The following is an 18,005-nucleotide window of genomic DNA, read 5'->3' on the forward strand; positions in this document are numbered from 1 at the left end:
TTAGGACTCAAATTGCACGCCCTATGGCTTCCACTAGATGTCAACAGTCTTTAGAAATTGTTTCAGGCTTGTATTCTGAAAAATGAGGGAGTAAGACCACTTTGAATGAGTGGACCATTCAGTGTTTTTCATGCGCACGATTGAGAGCACGCCTTACTTGTTTTCCTTTTATATTGACAAAGCTTTTGTACGGTTGAAATGTTATTGATTATTATGACAAAACAATGTGAGGATTGTTTATAAACATCGTTTGACATGTTTCTACTAACTTGACTGATACTTTTAGGATTTTTTGTCTGTCTGTTGTGACTGCCTTTGAGCCTGTGGATTACTGAACAAAACGCGTGAACAAAACGGAGGTTTTTGGATATAAAGAGGGACTTTATTGAACAAAATGAACATTTATTGAGTAAATGGGAGTCTTGTGAGTGCAACAAACGAAGATCATCAAAGGTAAGTGATTCATTTTATCACTATTTGTGTAACTCCTCTACTTGGCTGGCAACTGTTTGTAATGATTTGTCTGCTGGGTGCTGTTCTCAGATAATCGCATGGTATGCTTTCGCCGTAAAGCCTTTTTGAAATCTGACACCGTGGTTGGATTAACAAGAAGTTAATCTTTAAAGCAGAGGGTGCACCCCCTAACTACATCGACGGGAGCACAGTGGAGAAGGTTAAAAGCTTCAAGTTCTTTGGCATACATTTCACTGACAAACTGAAATGGACCACCCACACAGACGATGTGGTGAAGAAGGCACAACAGAGCCTCTTCAACGTCAGGATGCTGAAGAAATTTGACTTGGCACCTAAAACCCTCACAAACTTTTACAGATGCACATTTGAAAGCATCCTGTCAAGGTGTATCACTGCCTAGTACGGCAACTGCACCGCCTGCAACCACAATGCTCTCCAGAGGGTGGTGCAGTCTGCCCAATGACCAATGCGGGGCAAACTACCTGCCCTCCAGGACACCTTCAGCACCTGCTGTCACAGGAAGGCCAAAAAGATCATCAAGGACATCAACCACCCAGAAGGCGAGTTCAGTACAGGTGCATCAAAGATGGGACCGAGAGACTGAAAAACAACTTCTATCTCAAGGCCATCAGACTGTTAAACAGCCATCACTAGCACATTAGAGGCTGCTGCCTATAGGCATAGACTAGAAATCACTGGCCACTTGTAAGGGCTGTCGGAAGAGAGAGTAGACCAAGGTGCAGCGGAGTTAGTGTTCATCATGATTTTAATTTAATAAAGAACTCTACACAAAACAAAACGAGAAAACGGACAGCCAAACAGTCCTGTCAGGTGCAAAACAATCAACAGAAACAATTACCCACAAAACCCAAAGGAAAAACATGCTCCTTATGTGTGACTCCCAATCAGCAACAACAAACTTCAGCTGTGCCTGATTGGGAGCCACACACGGCCCAAAACAAAGAAATACAAAAAACCTAGAAAACGAACATAGAACGCCCACCCAATGTAACACCCTGGCCTAACCAAAATAAAGAACAAAAAACCCCTCTCTAAGGCCAGGGCGTTACAGTACCCCCCCACCAAGGTGCGGACTCCGGCCGCAAAACCTGACACTGAAGGGGAGGGTCCGGGTGGGCCTTCTTACGGCGGCGGCTCAGGTGCGGGGCATGGCCTCTGCTCCACCCTCGGCGTCGCCCTCTTAGGTGGCGCACCTGGCTGCGCCGAAGGTCTGGTGGGCGACCCTGACTGCGCCCGGCTGGCGGGCGGTGATAGTTGCGCCCGGCTGGCAGGCGGCGATGGCTGCGCCTGGCTGGCGGGCGACCCTGGTTGCACCCGGCTGGCAGGCGGTGATAATTGCGCCCGGCTGGCGGGCGACCCTGGTTGCGCCCGGCTGGCGGGCGGTGATGGCTGCCGGGCTGGCGGGCGGCTCTGACTGCTCCGGACAGGCGGGCGGCTCTGGCGGCTCCGGACAGGCGGGCGGCTCTGGCGGCTCCGGACAGGCGGGCGGCTCTGGCGGCTCCGGACAGGCGGGCGGCTCTGGCGGCTCCGGACAGGCGGGCGGCTCTGGCGGCTCTGGACTGGCGAGACCCACTGGAGGCCTAGTCCTAGGAGGCGGCACAGGACGGACCAGGATGGGGAGACCCACTGGAGGCCTGGTCCGTGGAGGAGGCACAGGCTTAACCAGGATGGGGAGACCCACTGGAGGCCTAGTCCTGGGAGGTGGCACAGGATAAACCGGGCTGTGGGGGAGCACTGGAGTTCTAGACTTGACGCTCTTTACCCATACTCCAGGCTGAATGCCCACTTTGGCCCGGCACGGGCGGAGAGCAGGCATTGGGTGAACTGGACCCTCCCAGCGCCCTGGAGACACAGTGCGCAGAGCCGGTGCAGGATACCCTGGCCCGAAAAGGCGCACTGGAGACCAGACGCGCTGAGCTGGCACAACCCGTCCTGGCTCGATGCCTGCCCTCGCATGGCACTTGCGGGGGGCTGGCATATAGCGCAACGGGATATGCACGCGTACTGGAGTTAGTGTTCGTCATGATTTTAATTTAATAAAGAACACTACACAAAACAAAACGAGAAAACTGACAGCCAAACAGTCCTGTCAGGTGCAAAACACTCAACAGAAACAATTACCCACAAAACCCAAAGGAAAAACATGCTCCTTATGTGTGACTCCCAATCAGCAACAATGAACTTCAGCTGTGCCTGATTGGGAGCCACACACGGCCCAAAACAAAGAAATACAAAAAAAACTAGAAAACTAACATAGAACGCCCACCCAATGTAACACCCTGACCTAACCAAAATAAAGAACAAAAAACCCCTCTCTATGGCCAGGGCGTTACACCACTTTAAGGAATGGAACACTAGTCACTTTAATAATGTTTACGTATCTGGCATTACTCATCTCATGTAATATATACTGTATTCTATACTATTCTACGGTATCTTAGTCACTTAATAATGTTTACATATCTTGCATTACTCATCTCATATGTAAATACTCTATTCTATGCTATTCTACTGTATCTTAGTCCGTTCTGACATTGCACGTCCATATGTATATAGTCTTAATTCATTCCTACTTAGATTTGTGTGTATGTTGTGTAATTTATTAGATATTACTTGTTAGATATCACAGCACTGTCGGAGCTAGAAGCACAAGCATTTCGCTACACCCGCAATAACATCTGCTAATCACGTGTATGTGATGGATCTTACAATTTGATTTGATGTATATATTACCTCAATTACCTCAACTAACCGGTGCCCCCGAACATTGACTCTGTACCGGTAGCCCCTGTATATAGCCACGCTATTGTTATTTTACTGCTGCTCTGTAATTATTTGTTACTTTAATTTCGTATTTTTGTTGGTTATTTTTCTTAACTGCATTGTTGGTTAATGGCTTGTAAGTAAGCATTTCACTGTAAGGTCTATACTTGCATGTGACAAATCAAATGTGATTTAAATGGTTAATTAATGGTACCCAATCTATCTGCATTGACCCTATCTTGCATTGACCCTACGCACACTCACTTGACAAAATATACACAGCATGTACACACTCACTCACACACATACATTGACACTCAAAACCCATACACATACACATTCACTACATATGCACACATAGACATAACACACACATACCAAATCAACACAAACACACAAACATGATTATCTATCCTGATGCCTAGTTACTTTACCCTGCCTTCATGTAAACTCAGCAAAAAAAGAAGCATCCCTTTTTCAGGACCCTGTCTTTCAAAGATAATTCGTAAAAATCCAAATAACTTCACAGATCTTCATTGTAAAGGGTTTAAACACTGTTTCCCATGCTTGTTCAATGAACCATAAACAATTAATGAACATGCACCTGTGGAATGGTCATTAAGACACTAACAGCTTACAGACTGACTCTGAAAAACACCAAAAGCGAGATGCCCAGGGTCCCTGCTCATCTGTGTGAACATGCCTTAGGAATGCTGCAAGGAGGCATGAGGACTGCAGATGTGGCCAGGACAATAAATTGTAATGTCCTTACTGTGAGATACCTAAGACAGCGCTACAGAGAGACAGGACGGAAAGCTGATCGTCCTCGCAGTGGCAGACCACATGTAACAACACATGCACAGGATCGGTACATCCGAACATCACACCTGCGGGACAGGTACAGGATGGCAACAACAACTGCCCGAGTTACACCAGGAACGCACAATCCCTCCATTAGTGCTCAGACATTCCGCAATAGGCTGAGAGAGGATGGACTGAGGAGGGTGAGGGCTAGGGCCATTCCCCCCAGAAATGTCAGGGAACTTGCAGGTGCCTTGGTGGAAGAGTGGGGTAACATCCCACAGCAAGAACTGGCAAATCTGGTGCAGTCCATGAGGAGGAGATGCACTGCAGTACTTAATGCAGCTGGTGGCCACACCAGATACTGACTGTTACTTTTAATTTTGACCCCCCTTTTGTTCAGGGACACATTTTTTCAATTTCTGTTAGTCACATGTCTGTGGAACTTGTTCAGTTTATGTCTCAGTTGTTGAATCTTGTTATGTTCATACAAATATTTACACATGTTAAGTTTGCTGAAAATAAACGCAGTTGACAGTGAGAGGACATTTCGGTTTTTGCTGAGTTTACATATCTACCTGAAATACTTTGTACCGCTGCACATTAATCTGGTACTAGTACTCTCTGTAAATAGATCCATTCTTGTGTATTTTATTTTATTTCTTGTGTTACTATTTTATTTGTATTATTATTTAGAAACTCATGCATCATTGGGAAGGGCTTGTAAGCAAGCATTTCACGTTAAAGTTTACACCAGTAGTAAATAAAATACAAATATTGGTCACATACACATATTTAGCAGATGTTATTGCGGGTGTAGCGAAATGCTTGTTTTCCTAGCTCCAACAGTGCAGTAATATTCGGCACATGTGACAAATAAAAATGTATTTGAGTTGATATAGTACTAGGGAAGCTCTAATGCAAAACATAATATTCCTATCATAATCTGTATGCTAAACTGATCACAATATAATATGACTATAGGCCTAAAACAATTAGCTACATAAGGACCATATCATTTTTGGTTTCAATTCATGTAGGCTAATAGAATAGCTCTGTATGTGACACTGTGTTCTGAGGACCACCAAGCTGTTCCAAAATCCTGTGATCCACAATATCGGGGACATCTGTTCAGTTCAGATTTTGCACTCCCATGACAATTGTGTTATGTGTCCTTAAATGTTTATAGCAGTTCCAGCCACATTGCGGAACGAACCTCAGGGGGGAGAGTATGGGCAGTTCATGTCCTCACTCAGAGCAAAGGGTTCATGTTTTTCAAACTCCACATGTCTCTTGTAGCCTTTTATGCAAAAATATTATGGATTCTTGTAAGAGGGTTCACTTTGGGATAACTTTTTAACTCATTACACAACACTGTGTGTGTGTGTGTGTGTGTGTGTGTGTGTGTGTTTTGTCCTGTCCTCTCATCCTCCCTCTCAGGAGCAGCCACAGTGGTCCACCACCATAGATGGTATCTTCCCATAAATGATCTGCTCCATGCGGTTGAAGTAGAGCATGTTGATGGGGGACATTTTAGTTGGAGTACAACAGGGCCCTGTGGTACCCCGGGGGTTAGCCTTGTTCACCAGGTGAGTGTGGGGGTACTTCTGGAGGTGCATGTACTCACACTCTCCAGAACAGTAGTTGGCTTTGTAGCGTTTAGGGGCAATGATCCAGTCCCACCCAAAGGCCTCAAAGTCAACAGTGAGGGGGTAGCGGCAGCACCGTGTCTCTGAGGACTCTTCATCACAGTCCAGGCTTGAGGCCCTCCGGGAACGTTTTAGGTTCTCCAATATCTTCACCTCCACAAAGGGTTGCTGTGAATGGAATGACAATAAGAATGAAATCCAAAACAAAACACCACTGCAAACATCTGGTGGCATAACTCTGATGGAATGAAATCTCCACTGTGGATGGATTATGTGTATACATGGTTATCAATAGTAATACATTTTATTAAACCTTGTAACCAACCTATTATGATGCCTAAAGGCAAAATCACTTTCCAAATCATTATGATATAATTACATTCCAGATGGTAGTCAGCCTACACTGTAGGCCTGTACTTACCAGTCCCTCTTCTCCCAGCTCCGCTACCGTGACTGCCAAGTCCTGCCCTTTCGAATCATAAGCTTTGATCTCGAGACCATAATGAGTTTCTGGCTGACGAAGCCAGGTTTTGAGTAATTGATTGATGTCTACACTTTGCCAAGAGCTTGCACCAGAAGCCACATTGATCTTCAGGGAGAGGATCCGTATGCGTGAGTTTCCCTCAGTGGTTGCTTTTATGCGGGAGATTTGCAAGAAGACAGTTGTGACTGTGTCAGCTGGTCGCAGGTGCACCCAAAGTTGTGCATGTAAAATGTTGTTAGGTCGAATCTTCGGACTGAGATTGAAGAAACAACAAGATGGTATTCCGTCTTGTTGTGACATTGGTCCAGCTAAAAGGAGAAGAGTTAGAATAAGTCCCAGTTTTGTCTATTTGGAACCCAATTACGCACAGCACACCGGTGAATTTACGCACAGACTTTTCTGGTTGCATGGTGCATGGCAGGCATAAACTACCCACTTTTTTATGAGCAAATACTTCATTACTTACGTTTTGCCATTGTTATGATCGTTTCAGTGGTGGCACGCTCCTCATCCTCCACACGATGCTCATACTGGTCTATAAGTTGTGTCAAGGGAGGCGCTTTCGGTAAGAGCTGCCTGATCATTTCTCGGCTGATGTTTGGAGCCTGCTCGAGCCTCAGAATGCTGAGAATTTGGGATCTGATGTTGTGGAGTCTCATTTGTCTGCTCTGTTCTCTGAACTCGCAGTTTGAGCATTGCTGTACTTCTCCCTCTTCTGTTGTTACGTTGGCTTGGCGCCTCGTGGTTTCATTCATCCCCATGGTGGTGCCAAGTACACCTAAGAGTGTCAGGTAAAGCATAAATTGCATCCTGTCACTTGTCTTTTTAATCCCACTTTGGACAGAATAGCCTATTCCAGACCTATATAACACAGTGACAAATATTTTAATGACTATTTTTTATAATCTCCCCATCTCCCTTTTATGATTCTGATTGGCTACATTAGAGATGAATGTTTTGTTTCAGTTTTAAAGAGATAGGCAGCTTTAAAATGCTATAGGCCAATTACTGAAAGCATGTAAAATCTGTAGCTATGTTCCCATCTTATTGGCAACAGATTTTCATGCGAATATTCTAGATTCCACTTAAAGAAAATATAACATTTTTCCACCTGTGGTGTGTTTCCACCAAAATGACTGGTTGTGAATACAAATCAGTGCCTGATGACGTAGTGCACACAAAATGTACGCCTACTTTTTCACAAATGTTTTTTTATTCCATCGCATTTTCAACACTAGCGTAATTTTGTAACAAAATCTGTTGCATTAAATAGCAAATGTGCAGTGGCGATTTTAGCATGTAAATCTTGCTGGGGCAAAAAAAAATTATAAATGTGGGATGTATGCCAGCAAAGCCACTACACAACACATCACTAAACAATACATTAATTGCACTATAACGGTGACAAACTGTCCCCACAAACTGTTAGGGCCTACATAAAGCTGTCCCAACGGCAGTCCTAACATCTTACAACAGAGCCTTGTCTGGCAGGGAAACAGTTCATTCAGCCTCATTTACTGCCTTTTAAAAAACATAACTGATATGGCTGACTTGCTTAAACAAATGTGGTTTCTACTGACATTTGAGATGTACAAACTATGGCATAAAGGGACGACAAGCGGATAAGAGGCAATCCGTAATTGTGATTAAGACATTAATGAGCGAGCTAGGATGGACGTAGTAAATTTAACAATTTGTTTAGCACTTTTAAAATGTACAGCGACAGAATTCAGAACATGAGCCGTTCTTACAGTGTTCTCCCCATACACCAAGTCAGAACTGTGGGATAAATAAAGGGGCCATATAAGCAGACAACGAAAGCTCTTACAAAATTCGATGATTACATTTCTCTAAAACAGGTTATAGGCTACATATGTACCACCATGTCAGAACAGTAGGCGAAATGAAGAGGGGTACATTTGTAACAGTATAGCTTCCGTCCCTCTCCTCGCCCCAACCTGGGCTTGAACCAGGGACCCTCTGCGCACATCAACAACTGACACCCCATGAAGCATCGTTACCCATCGCGCCACAAAAGCCGAGGCCCTTGCAGTGCAAGGGGAACAACTACTTAAGGTCGCAGAGCGAGTGACGTCACCGATTGAAACGCTATTAGCGCGCACCACCGCTAACTAACTAGCCATTTCACATCGGTTACACGTAGACCAAATTATTAGGGTGAGGCACATGGGCTACTAACGTCTTACTACACAACATACACTTAGTATTACTTTCTTAGCTACAGTGTACATATCTCCCTGGCATATTACATAATTTATACCAGCAGCATACAAAACATTTTTGTACTCACCTTGTTGTGCTGTGCTCACTTGAACAGGAAGGTGGCACAGCGGTCCTTTGTGGGCAAATTGTCATCAAAGTCTGGCATTCTCTGGATTTTTGGTGCTTTCAAGACAACTGGGAACTCTGAAAATAACAAGTTTGAATCATGATGACATCATTGATCTTCAGGTTGTAGCTTTAGAAAGAGGCCTGAGTTCCCGACTTACAATTGCGAGTTGGATGACCGTTCAAAACGGATTTCCCAGTCGGAGCTCGTTTTTTCCAGAATTCCCAGTTGTCTTGAACTCACTGAAGTCAAGTTTTTGCAGTTCTGAGTTAATAGTTGTTTTGAGCGTGGCACAAATCATGCTTCATTGACAGCATGGCCAATGTTGAATGTTTATCATTGTAAACTTGGAAAGAGACACTTGATCCCAGATGTGGGACCACACACACATTCCACTGAATAGCAGGCTAGTGATTACTTTGCAAAGCTTGCAGTTAGCCACTGTCACTGAATCATTCCAAATCACTCATTGTTGAGTTTGCGATTTCCAACTTGTTGTGTAATGTTAATGTCCAATGGCTGATGAACACCGATATGTTTTATCTATCATTTCTCTTTATTTTTTCTCATAATATGACAAGGATTAAAAAGGATTTGCCAGTAGATTGTTGACTTGATTCATGATGATGACTTCTGGCTAACATTTTGAAAGTATGATGTTGACATGATCAGTCCAATAAAAGCTCATGTAGATGTAACATGATTTGACATAATTTTATATGTGGCCAATGACCTTGAGCCTTCTTGGATGGGCACTTATAATGTAACTCTATGGCAGCACCCAAAGGACTTGCAGTTTATTAGGCTACAGATGGAATAATTAATGATAAACTTCACAGAGTGGTTAAAGTGCCCAGCCATCCCTTTACTTAGGTTTGTGTGTATTAGGTAGTTGTTGTGCAATTGTTAGATTACTTGTTGATATTGCTGCATTGTCAAAGCACAAGCATTTCGCTACACTCCCAATAACATCTGCTAACCATGTGTATGTGACCAATAAAATTAGATTTTATTATATTTGAATTTTCGAGGTCTGCCCTTAGACTTCCCCACGAGTGACAGAACACTGAGCTAATCACGGCGCAACTAGAGAACATTACCAACACCTACCCTCCAGATTTTCCGCCGGGTGCCCCAACACCACAGAAAGATTTGAGCTAGGCTTGAACACCTGCATTTTGGAGACCATGTTTGTATGCGGCTTTATTAACTCAATGATAATTTTTTGGACATTGTTTGCAAACTGACATGTGACATGTATTAATGCCAAAATCACATGCAAAACAGGTAAGCCCCCCCAAAATGAAGGTTATTTTATTATTTTTCTGCAAGAAATGTGGGCCCCACCTGCCCTGAACGACGGGTCGCCACTGCAACTGTGCCTACTCAGGTCTTGGCACCTCTAGCAAACCGCTCGCAGATATGGTGCGGGTAGGCTAGTCCACATTATATTATTGTGGATAAGAGCAGAATATTTGTATTTGTAAAATGGCAGTCAAGCATTGATCATCATGTCACCAGAATAAGACCGTGCACTTTAACCACCCTGTAAAGACAGTTTCAAATTGGATATTCGACAGATATTCGCACTTTCAAACCTCAATAGCTTTCAAACCACTTGAGCCACAGACTCCAAATAAGTGTCATTATGTTGGAAAAATTGCGCACAACATTGCAGAGGCCTTATTTTCACGATTTGGACATTCATTCGCTTTCCAAAGCTAATAAACATGTGGAAATATGAGCAGTATTTTGTATTCCTAGTTGAATTAATTAGGGAGCGTAAACAAAGTACAAACTTGTTTTACATTTGAATTTCAATAGCTCATTGGTCATGTGACCTACTTGACTCAAACAAGGTCCAGAATGTCCACTGACTACTCTTCTATATTGCATACCCTTTAGTTTGTCCATTTTCATCTCACAAGATTTTACATGACTTTTTCAAAATGTAAAATTTCATGTGACCTAGTGACTTCAAACAAGGTTCAGAATGTCCACTCAGTGGGCCTACACATTGCACACCCTTTAGTTTGTCCATTTTCATGTCACACGTTTATACATTAATTTTTCAAAATGTAAAATTTCAATAGCTCCTTGGTCATGTGACCTTCTGACTTCAAACATGGTGCAGAATGTGCCCTTCTATATTGCACACTCTTGTTTGTGTACTGTAAAATCACGCGGTGTAACGTACATTTTTCATAGTTTTACATTTCAATAACTCCTTGGTCATGTCAATTTCACACCTAAGAAGCGTGCAGTGGAAAAACACCCATATTGCATAACATCTAGTCATGTATCTTCTATATTGTTGTACATTAATATTAGTTTGACAATTAGGGGGTTCAGTCCAGTGTTGTGTTTACCCTTATCTTTAATATTTATCTATAATAATTGCTAGTTCTAAGTACTTATTTTCCCAGTTTTTTATTTTTCCATAGTATTTAACAGAGGAACACAATAGGAAAGAGACAGATAATATCTCCTTTTGTCGTTAATATCAACCATAAAGGAAAGGGCAAAGTACGAGAGTCATTTATTAATTGTCCAAAGCAGGGATGGAGAGTGAGCTAGTGAGGTAGGCTGCAGTGGGTTTGCTGGTCAATACATATACTGAACATGTAACCACAGTAATTGTGGCCAGTAAATCAATGAATAAAAATTGAATATTGACAAATTAAACAGAAATTGTAGACCTTTAATCTTTTCCAACATGTCAACAAATAAGTATGAAACATTTCATAGTGTTAACTTCCTCTTTATCCCTGGTTGATGTACATTTCAGCAACAAAGACTGCACTTCCAGTTTGTGTTCTTTACCCTGTTGAACTCGTTTGTCTTCATTCTTAGGCACAGCACATGGAACCACCGTTGACATGCAAAACATTCAATCTAAAACAAAACAAAGAGTAACACGTTATAAATAATATTAATGCGGTATGATGAATTAGCCATCCATTGTGTTATATCATAAATTGTCTTACATGCCGTCACTGTTGTCAAAAGATTATAAACATTTTAAATAAAGTTACTAACCCAGTCAGTCTTTCGGCCACATCCAGGTTTTTTATCAGTGGCACACATGAAGCAGTTGTTGGCTTTGTTGAACTCTGAAATCATAGGCATGAACTGAACATATGGCTGTCCCACACAACTACATAAAAATAAAGAATTTACATTTACTTTGAATTAAATGTCATTACATATCAGACATTTTTAGTATATCCTCAGCCATTTCTCTTGGCAGTTGCTCCATGTGTTTTTGAAGGTTCCATATCAATTTGGGGGTTCTGTGCAAATTCCTTGACCATCTACACCAAAAAATAAAATAGCGTATGTAAAACTATGAAAAATGTACGTTACACCGCATGATTTTACAGTACACAAACAAGAGTGTGCAATATAGAAGGGCACATTCTGCACCATGTTTGAAGTCAGAAGGTCACATGACCAAGGAGCTATTGAAATTTTACATTTTACCTAGCATGGACTTATAGATGACATGGAGCCAGTGGGTTTGGCGACGAATATGTAGCGAGGGCCAGCCAACGAGAGCATACAGCTCGCAGTGGTGGGTAGTATATGGGGCTTTGGAGACGAAACGGATGGCACTGTGATAGACTGCATCCAATTTGCTGAGTAGAGTGTTGGAGGCTATTTTGTAAATTACATCGCCGAAGTCAAGGATCGGTAGGATAGTCAGTTTTACGAGGGTATGTTTGGCAGCATGAGTGAAGGATGCTTTGTTGCGAAATAGGAAGCCAATTCTAGATTTAATTTTGGATTGGAGATGCTTAATATGAGTCTGGAAGGAGAGTTTAAAGTCTAGCCAGACACCTAGGTATTTATAGTTGTCCACGTATTCTAAGTCAGAACCGTCCAGAGTAGAGAGGCTAGACGGGCGGGCAGGTACGATCAGTTGAAGAGCATGCATTTCGTTTTACTTGCATTTAAGTGCAGTTGGAGGCCACGGAAGGAGAGTTGTATGGTTAGTTAACACAGTGTCCAAAGAAGGGCCAGAAGTATACAAAATGGTGTCGTCTGCGTAGAAGTGGATCAGAAAATCACCAGCCGCAAGAGCGACATCATTGATGTATAGAGAAAAGAGTCGACCCGAGAATTGAACCCTGTGGCACCCGCCATAGAGACTGCCAGAGGTCCGGACAACAGGCCCTCCGATTTGACACACTGAACTCTATCTGAGAAGTAGTTGGTGAACCAGGCGAGGCAGTCATTTGAGAAACCAAGGCTGTTGAGTCTGCCGATAAGTTCCTAACTTCCCTGAAAAGTTGCATATCGCTGGGGCTATTCGATGCTAATGCAGTACGCCACAGGATGTTTTTGTGCTGGTCAAGGGCAGTCAGGTCTGGAGTGAACCAAGGGCTATATCTGTTCCTGGTTCTACATTTTTTGAATGGGGCATGCTTATTTAAGATGGTGAGGAAAGCACTTATAAAGAATAACCAGGCATCCTCTACTTACGGAATGAGGTCAATATCTTTCCAGGATACCCGGGCCAGGTCGATTAGAAAGGCCTACTCGCTGAAGAGTTTTAGGGAGCGTTTGACTGTGATGAGGGGTGGTCGTTTGACCGTGGACCCATTACTGACGCAGGCAATGAGGCAGTGATCGCTGAGATCCTGGTTGAAGACAGCAGAGGTGTATTTAGAGGACAGGTTGGTCAGGATGATATCTAGACTATTTCTGGAAAGGTGGATTTTTAAAAGTAGAAGCTCGAACTGTTTGGGCACAGACCTGGATAGCATGACAGAACTCTGCAGTAGATTGCAACTCCACCCCCTTTGGCAGTTCTGTCTTGGAGGAAAATGTATACACATACATAAAGGCATTTTTCAGCTATGATTTTACCACTCAGAATCCAGAATGGATATGAGAATGGGGCCAGCACAGGACCTAATACACCTTTACAACAATCTACTTTTTGATCTTCTTGACTTCTTATCTGGTAAACTGCTACTATGTGTCAAGAAAAGAGCCCCATTAGGGGTTAGTGTACTCTAGTAAAAAAGGTCTGGTTTAGATGAAAAACGATTGCCCTGTGTCCCTGTTCATAGAGGCATGAGAGACTAGTCAGTGGTAGAATTCAGTTGGCACTTTATTGGCCCAAACACCCACAGACCCTCAGGGTTGAGGTTACTCATGGACAGTAATTAGTACATTTTCTTTTTTGCATTGACGCATTGTGTCTTCTAACTGGCCAAGAATAGGATCCAAAGTGTTAGGAAATATTTGTTCCCATAAATACAAAGGAGGATGTCTTTCCTCATACCTCTGGCACTTTTGTCAGACTGCCAGACTGTGCACCACAGAGCCAATCAGGAGAGAATACATACAGGTCAACGGTGCCAATTGAAAGTCAAGGGGTGTGTCTGTGCCTTTTGGATTACTCTCTCTTTACAGAGAACCCCTGTGGTTCAAGTCAAGAGCTACCCTTCCCATTTCAGTCTGCTCTGCGCATGTCTGAAAGTGACAGAGCCAGCAGGCAAGAGAGTTTTTCCCAGTATGTCATAAAAAATTATTACACTTATGAATGTAGGTAAAATGCTAATATGTATTAGATCCAGTACAATGGAATAACTAAGACCTGAATTTGAATGCAGTGTTCCGATTCCTCCTTCTCTTTCTGTCCAGCAGGGTCAACCAAAAACACTTGGCCTGATGGTTCATGCAGATACTGGGGAAGCAATATAGAAATGATCCCTTAAATGATTTTACTATTAAATGACCCATATCACAACGCTCATACCTCTTCACAAAATGTACCTAAATCAATTTTGGAAAAAGGATTTTACTCACGAAAGACGTAGGAATGTATTTTTCCAGTTAGAAATAACTATTTTCATCAGAAAAACTAACCCTCAAATGCACTATTGCATTTTGTAAGTTGTCTGCAGGTGGCTTGCTGTGAATGCACTCAAATGTCAAGTCATTATCAGGTTATGGAAACTGTGTTCTAATACTCAACGTAGAAGGATTTGTCTTAATGTACAGTATATGAAAGTGATGCTATGAAAATGATTCTTTCACGTTATCAAGCTCACTGTGACTGACAAATCCCTGCCTATTACTGTGATTAAAAAGAGCATATGAAACATTGTTTTTCATGAGGCCTACCTGTGCGCCTTACTTTAAGCACCTCTGTTCGAACACCTCTCCTGTCCTTGATCCATACCACATACAGCCATTTGCGGATCTTTTCAGTGTCCATGTGAAAGATAGTTATTGCGAGGCTGGAACATTTGTTAACTTAAAAAAAGAAATGAACACCCATGTGAAATGAAGGCCTGCAAAGCTTACAGATGTAAGTCTAATAGCATGATATGAAAGTAGACAAACATCAGAGTGTGCGATATGAAGGTATAGTCAGTGGACATTCTGAACCTTGTTTGAGGTTAGTAGGTCACATGACCAAGGAGCTATTGAAATTGTACATTTTGAAAAATTCATGTAAAATCCTGTGAGATGAAAATTGACAAACTAAAGGGTGTGCAATATAGAAGGGTAGTCAGTGGACATTCTGAACCTTGTTTGAGTTTAGTAGGTCATATTACCAATGAGCTATTGAAATTCAAAAATGTAAATAAATAATTTAAATTAGTGCGAGATGTAAATCGACAAAAAATAAATGTGTGCAATGTGTGTCTATGCCAGTGTGTCTATGCCATCGGGTTAGCTAGAACCAGTTTTGAACGTTTTAGGAGTAATGGTTAAATAGCTAATGAAATTTGACAAATTTGATTTGTCACTATGTTGACGGTCCCTAACTGCTGTTTGTGGACGTAAGGAAGACTCCAGGCGAATATCCGTCGAGTATCCAACCTGAATCTGTCTTTACCTCGGTCTCCAAGTTTACTTTAATATGATGGTTATTATATCAATATTTGCGCATAAAGGCGTTTCCACCGACATTTATCGCATCATTAATTTTACTGACACAAAAGATCCCACCATGCGATCGAACAAATTATCTGTCTGGATTTATAAAATTGTCCCGAAAATTCCTGATTCCATCACAGCTGTCATTATAATTGTTTTATACGCATGTCTGCACTCGCATAAAAACTGTGGCAAAACTATTCATGTGCTAGCCGGAACGCGGAAACTCGGAAGTTGTAGTCAGACATTTCCTAGTTCCAACAAGTATGCGAGTGCTGCATAGAACCTGGGAAATTCCCAAGGAAATACGATAATAAATATTTCCGCATTCAGATTTCACTGCTTTCCAGACTGTTGCGTTTGCTATTTGTGTAGCTCACTGGCTACATTTTAACAGAGAAGACTGTGCTCTGTGATTTATTTTCCCTCATCAAAGGTAAGGCAATCCATTTTTGTTAAAACAGTGGTGTTACAGCCTTTATACCAACACCCACAAAGGAGAAGGAAATTCACTTTAAACGTTATACATATTAATTACCTGACGCATGAAACCAGTTACGACCGCGCTATGGAAACATGAAATGCTTTTAAGATTTTATAAATGCCGATTTGTTTTTTCGACATGGTGGGATCTTTTTTTGTCAGTCAAATTAATTATGCGAGAAATCGTCTTTATGGGCAAATAGGTAATTGGTATAGTTAATAACCATCATATCGAAGTACATTTTGTTGCCATGTCATGATATGTTGTGTGCTCCTCCCGCTAGACTCGGGAACGCATACAGTTTTAGGCAAAATAAATACATTGTGATGAACTAAACAGGATGAGGGTCTGATTGTGCAAGGTGATGAACTTGACGCTCCTTTCCAATGAATATCGAGAGTCTTATTCTGGTGACATGATGATCGATGCCATGGCTGCTGTTTGACAAATAAAACAATATCGCTTTTATCCATAACAATCTCATAATGTTGATTGCCTAGCCGCACTGTATCTGCGAGCTGTTGGCTAGAGCGCATGTGCCAAGACCAGTGGGCACATTTGCTATGCAAAGCTAACGCAATGGGTTTTGTGACAAAACCATCAGTAGAGTTGAAAATGCAGGGACGACAACAAGCTGATACATGCCAGGCATATGAAGGTGAATTATTATTCATGTCGTAGCCAGGTTCCTGTTTCTATCATAGACATACATTTACGTAATAGGTTTACTGTTGCTCATTGGTCTAGATGGCCCAGTGGTGCCAGCTGAAACTAGTGGACCCTAAATACCAGGAGCAGGTCCACCAGCTCTATGATTACTCCTTCCCCATGGACATCAGACAGTACCTCAGCAAGTGGATTGAGAGCATCGACTGGTAAGCAAGCAGGGATGACGACTGCAGGGAGGCTGCTGTTCAATGGATATACAAAGATCTATTCTATTTGACCGGTATTCTACTATACTCTACCCTTTTCAATTATATCTGTATTTTATTGTATTTCATCTCGTTCATCCAATCTTAATTGCCCTGTGAATCCATATCTATGTAGAGATAATGTTGCTGTTCGGATATTGATATACAGTATGTCAATGATCCAATCCATAGGGATAATGTGGCTGTTGATGAATCCCTGGCCACTGTCCGCTTCCACGATCTCCTAGCCCAGCTTGATGACCAACACAGCCGCTTCGTCCTGCAGAAAGACCTCCTGCGACAACACAACATCCGCAAGTTCAAGGGAAAACTCCAGGTGTAGTATTATCTCAGTTACATCTTTTCAGGACAGACCTTACTGCCAGTGGCCTTCCATACTTTATTGCTTGTATGTTACAGGAATGATCAATTAGAAGTTATACATTCTGTTGCTAATTTCCCCTTTTAACTCCTGAAATATATTGATTTTGATTGAGTTGCTAATGTGGAATTTATGACCCCAATGTCAGTAAATGTTTTTTGGGGTTTGTAGTAATAAAGTACCCACTTTCACAGGACCGCTTTCAGGAGAACCCTGTTTACATGGCCAAGATCATCTCCAGAAACCTGAAGGAGGAGCAGAGGATTCTGGCTGCTGCCAAAAGCATAGAGGTGCCCTACATGAACTTGTATTGACATACATTGTAATTAATAAAATCACCACACGTCTTTCTCTATCCATGCTGTCAGATATTGTAGATGATACATAACTGTATATTGGAGCGTTTACATGCTTTAACTGTAGAGTTAAATGAACAGTATTTTCCTCTTCAGACCGACAGAGAAAACACACAGACCAGCATGGTTCTGGAGAAACAAAAGCTGGACAACAAAGTCAAAGACATGAAAAACAAGGTTCAGGTGAGTTATGATTTTCATCATATAACATATGTTGATTGTTTCCTGGTGGAACAATTCCATCAGTGATTTGCAGTACATGTTCGTGCATGTCAGGTTTGCCATCTATCTGATCCAACGTGTTTATCTCACTTGCTAGGAAGCGGATCAGAATATAAAGTCTCTGGAATACCTTCAAGACGAGCATGACTTTAAGGAAAATAATCTTAAGAACAGAGGTGAGGTGTTTTATTCTCAGTCTGTAATA

At 42.1% G+C, this 18,005-nt stretch overlaps 2 protein-coding genes and 1 long non-coding RNA gene across 5 annotated transcripts in view; 1 reads left to right on the top strand and 2 right to left on the bottom strand.

Annotated features, from left to right (window-relative positions):
• Positions 1–4,891: 4,891 nt before the first annotated feature.
• On the bottom strand, positions 4,892–7,053 carry LOC115179292 (growth/differentiation factor 8-like). Its single transcript, XM_029740682.1, has 3 exons — positions 6,659–7,053; positions 6,130–6,500; positions 4,892–5,876 (listed from the first exon to the last, which is right to left on the bottom strand). The coding sequence occupies exons 1-3, from the start codon at positions 6,999–7,001 to the stop codon at positions 5,496–5,498; spliced, it is 1,095 nt and encodes a 364-aa protein (XP_029596542.1). The 5' UTR covers positions 7,002–7,053; the 3' UTR covers positions 4,892–5,495.
• A 4,169-nt stretch (positions 7,054–11,222) lies between these two features.
• LOC115179635 (uncharacterized) lies at positions 11,223–11,778 on the bottom strand. Its single transcript, XR_003872979.1, has 2 exons — positions 11,582–11,778; positions 11,223–11,437 (listed from the first exon to the last, which is right to left on the bottom strand). It is a non-coding gene; the product is annotated as an uncharacterized LOC115179635 (long non-coding RNA).
• Positions 11,779–15,676: 3,898 nt separating this feature from the next.
• The window catches only part of LOC115179399 (signal transducer and activator of transcription 1-alpha/beta), a 36,965-nt gene continuing 34,636 nt past the window's right edge, over positions 15,677–18,005 (top strand). For 2 of the 3 annotated variants that reach the window (XM_029740888.1, XM_029740889.1), the window contains exons 1-5: positions 16,674–16,801; positions 17,033–17,177; positions 17,417–17,512; positions 17,675–17,761; positions 17,898–17,976. In XM_029740888.1, the coding sequence (XP_029596748.1) occupies positions 16,674–16,801; positions 17,033–17,177; positions 17,417–17,512; positions 17,675–17,761; positions 17,898–17,976 (535 nt within the window). Of the gene's footprint in view, positions 15,879–16,673; positions 16,802–17,032; positions 17,178–17,416; positions 17,513–17,674; positions 17,762–17,897; positions 17,977–18,005 lie in introns of those variants that run through there. The other variant, XM_029740887.1, reaches the window with a different exon arrangement.

The sequence above is a fragment of the Salmo trutta genome, chromosome 39 (assembly GCF_901001165.1).
Source record: "Salmo trutta chromosome 39, fSalTru1.1, whole genome shotgun sequence".
Classification (NCBI taxonomy): domain Eukaryota; kingdom Metazoa; phylum Chordata; class Actinopteri; order Salmoniformes; family Salmonidae; genus Salmo; species Salmo trutta.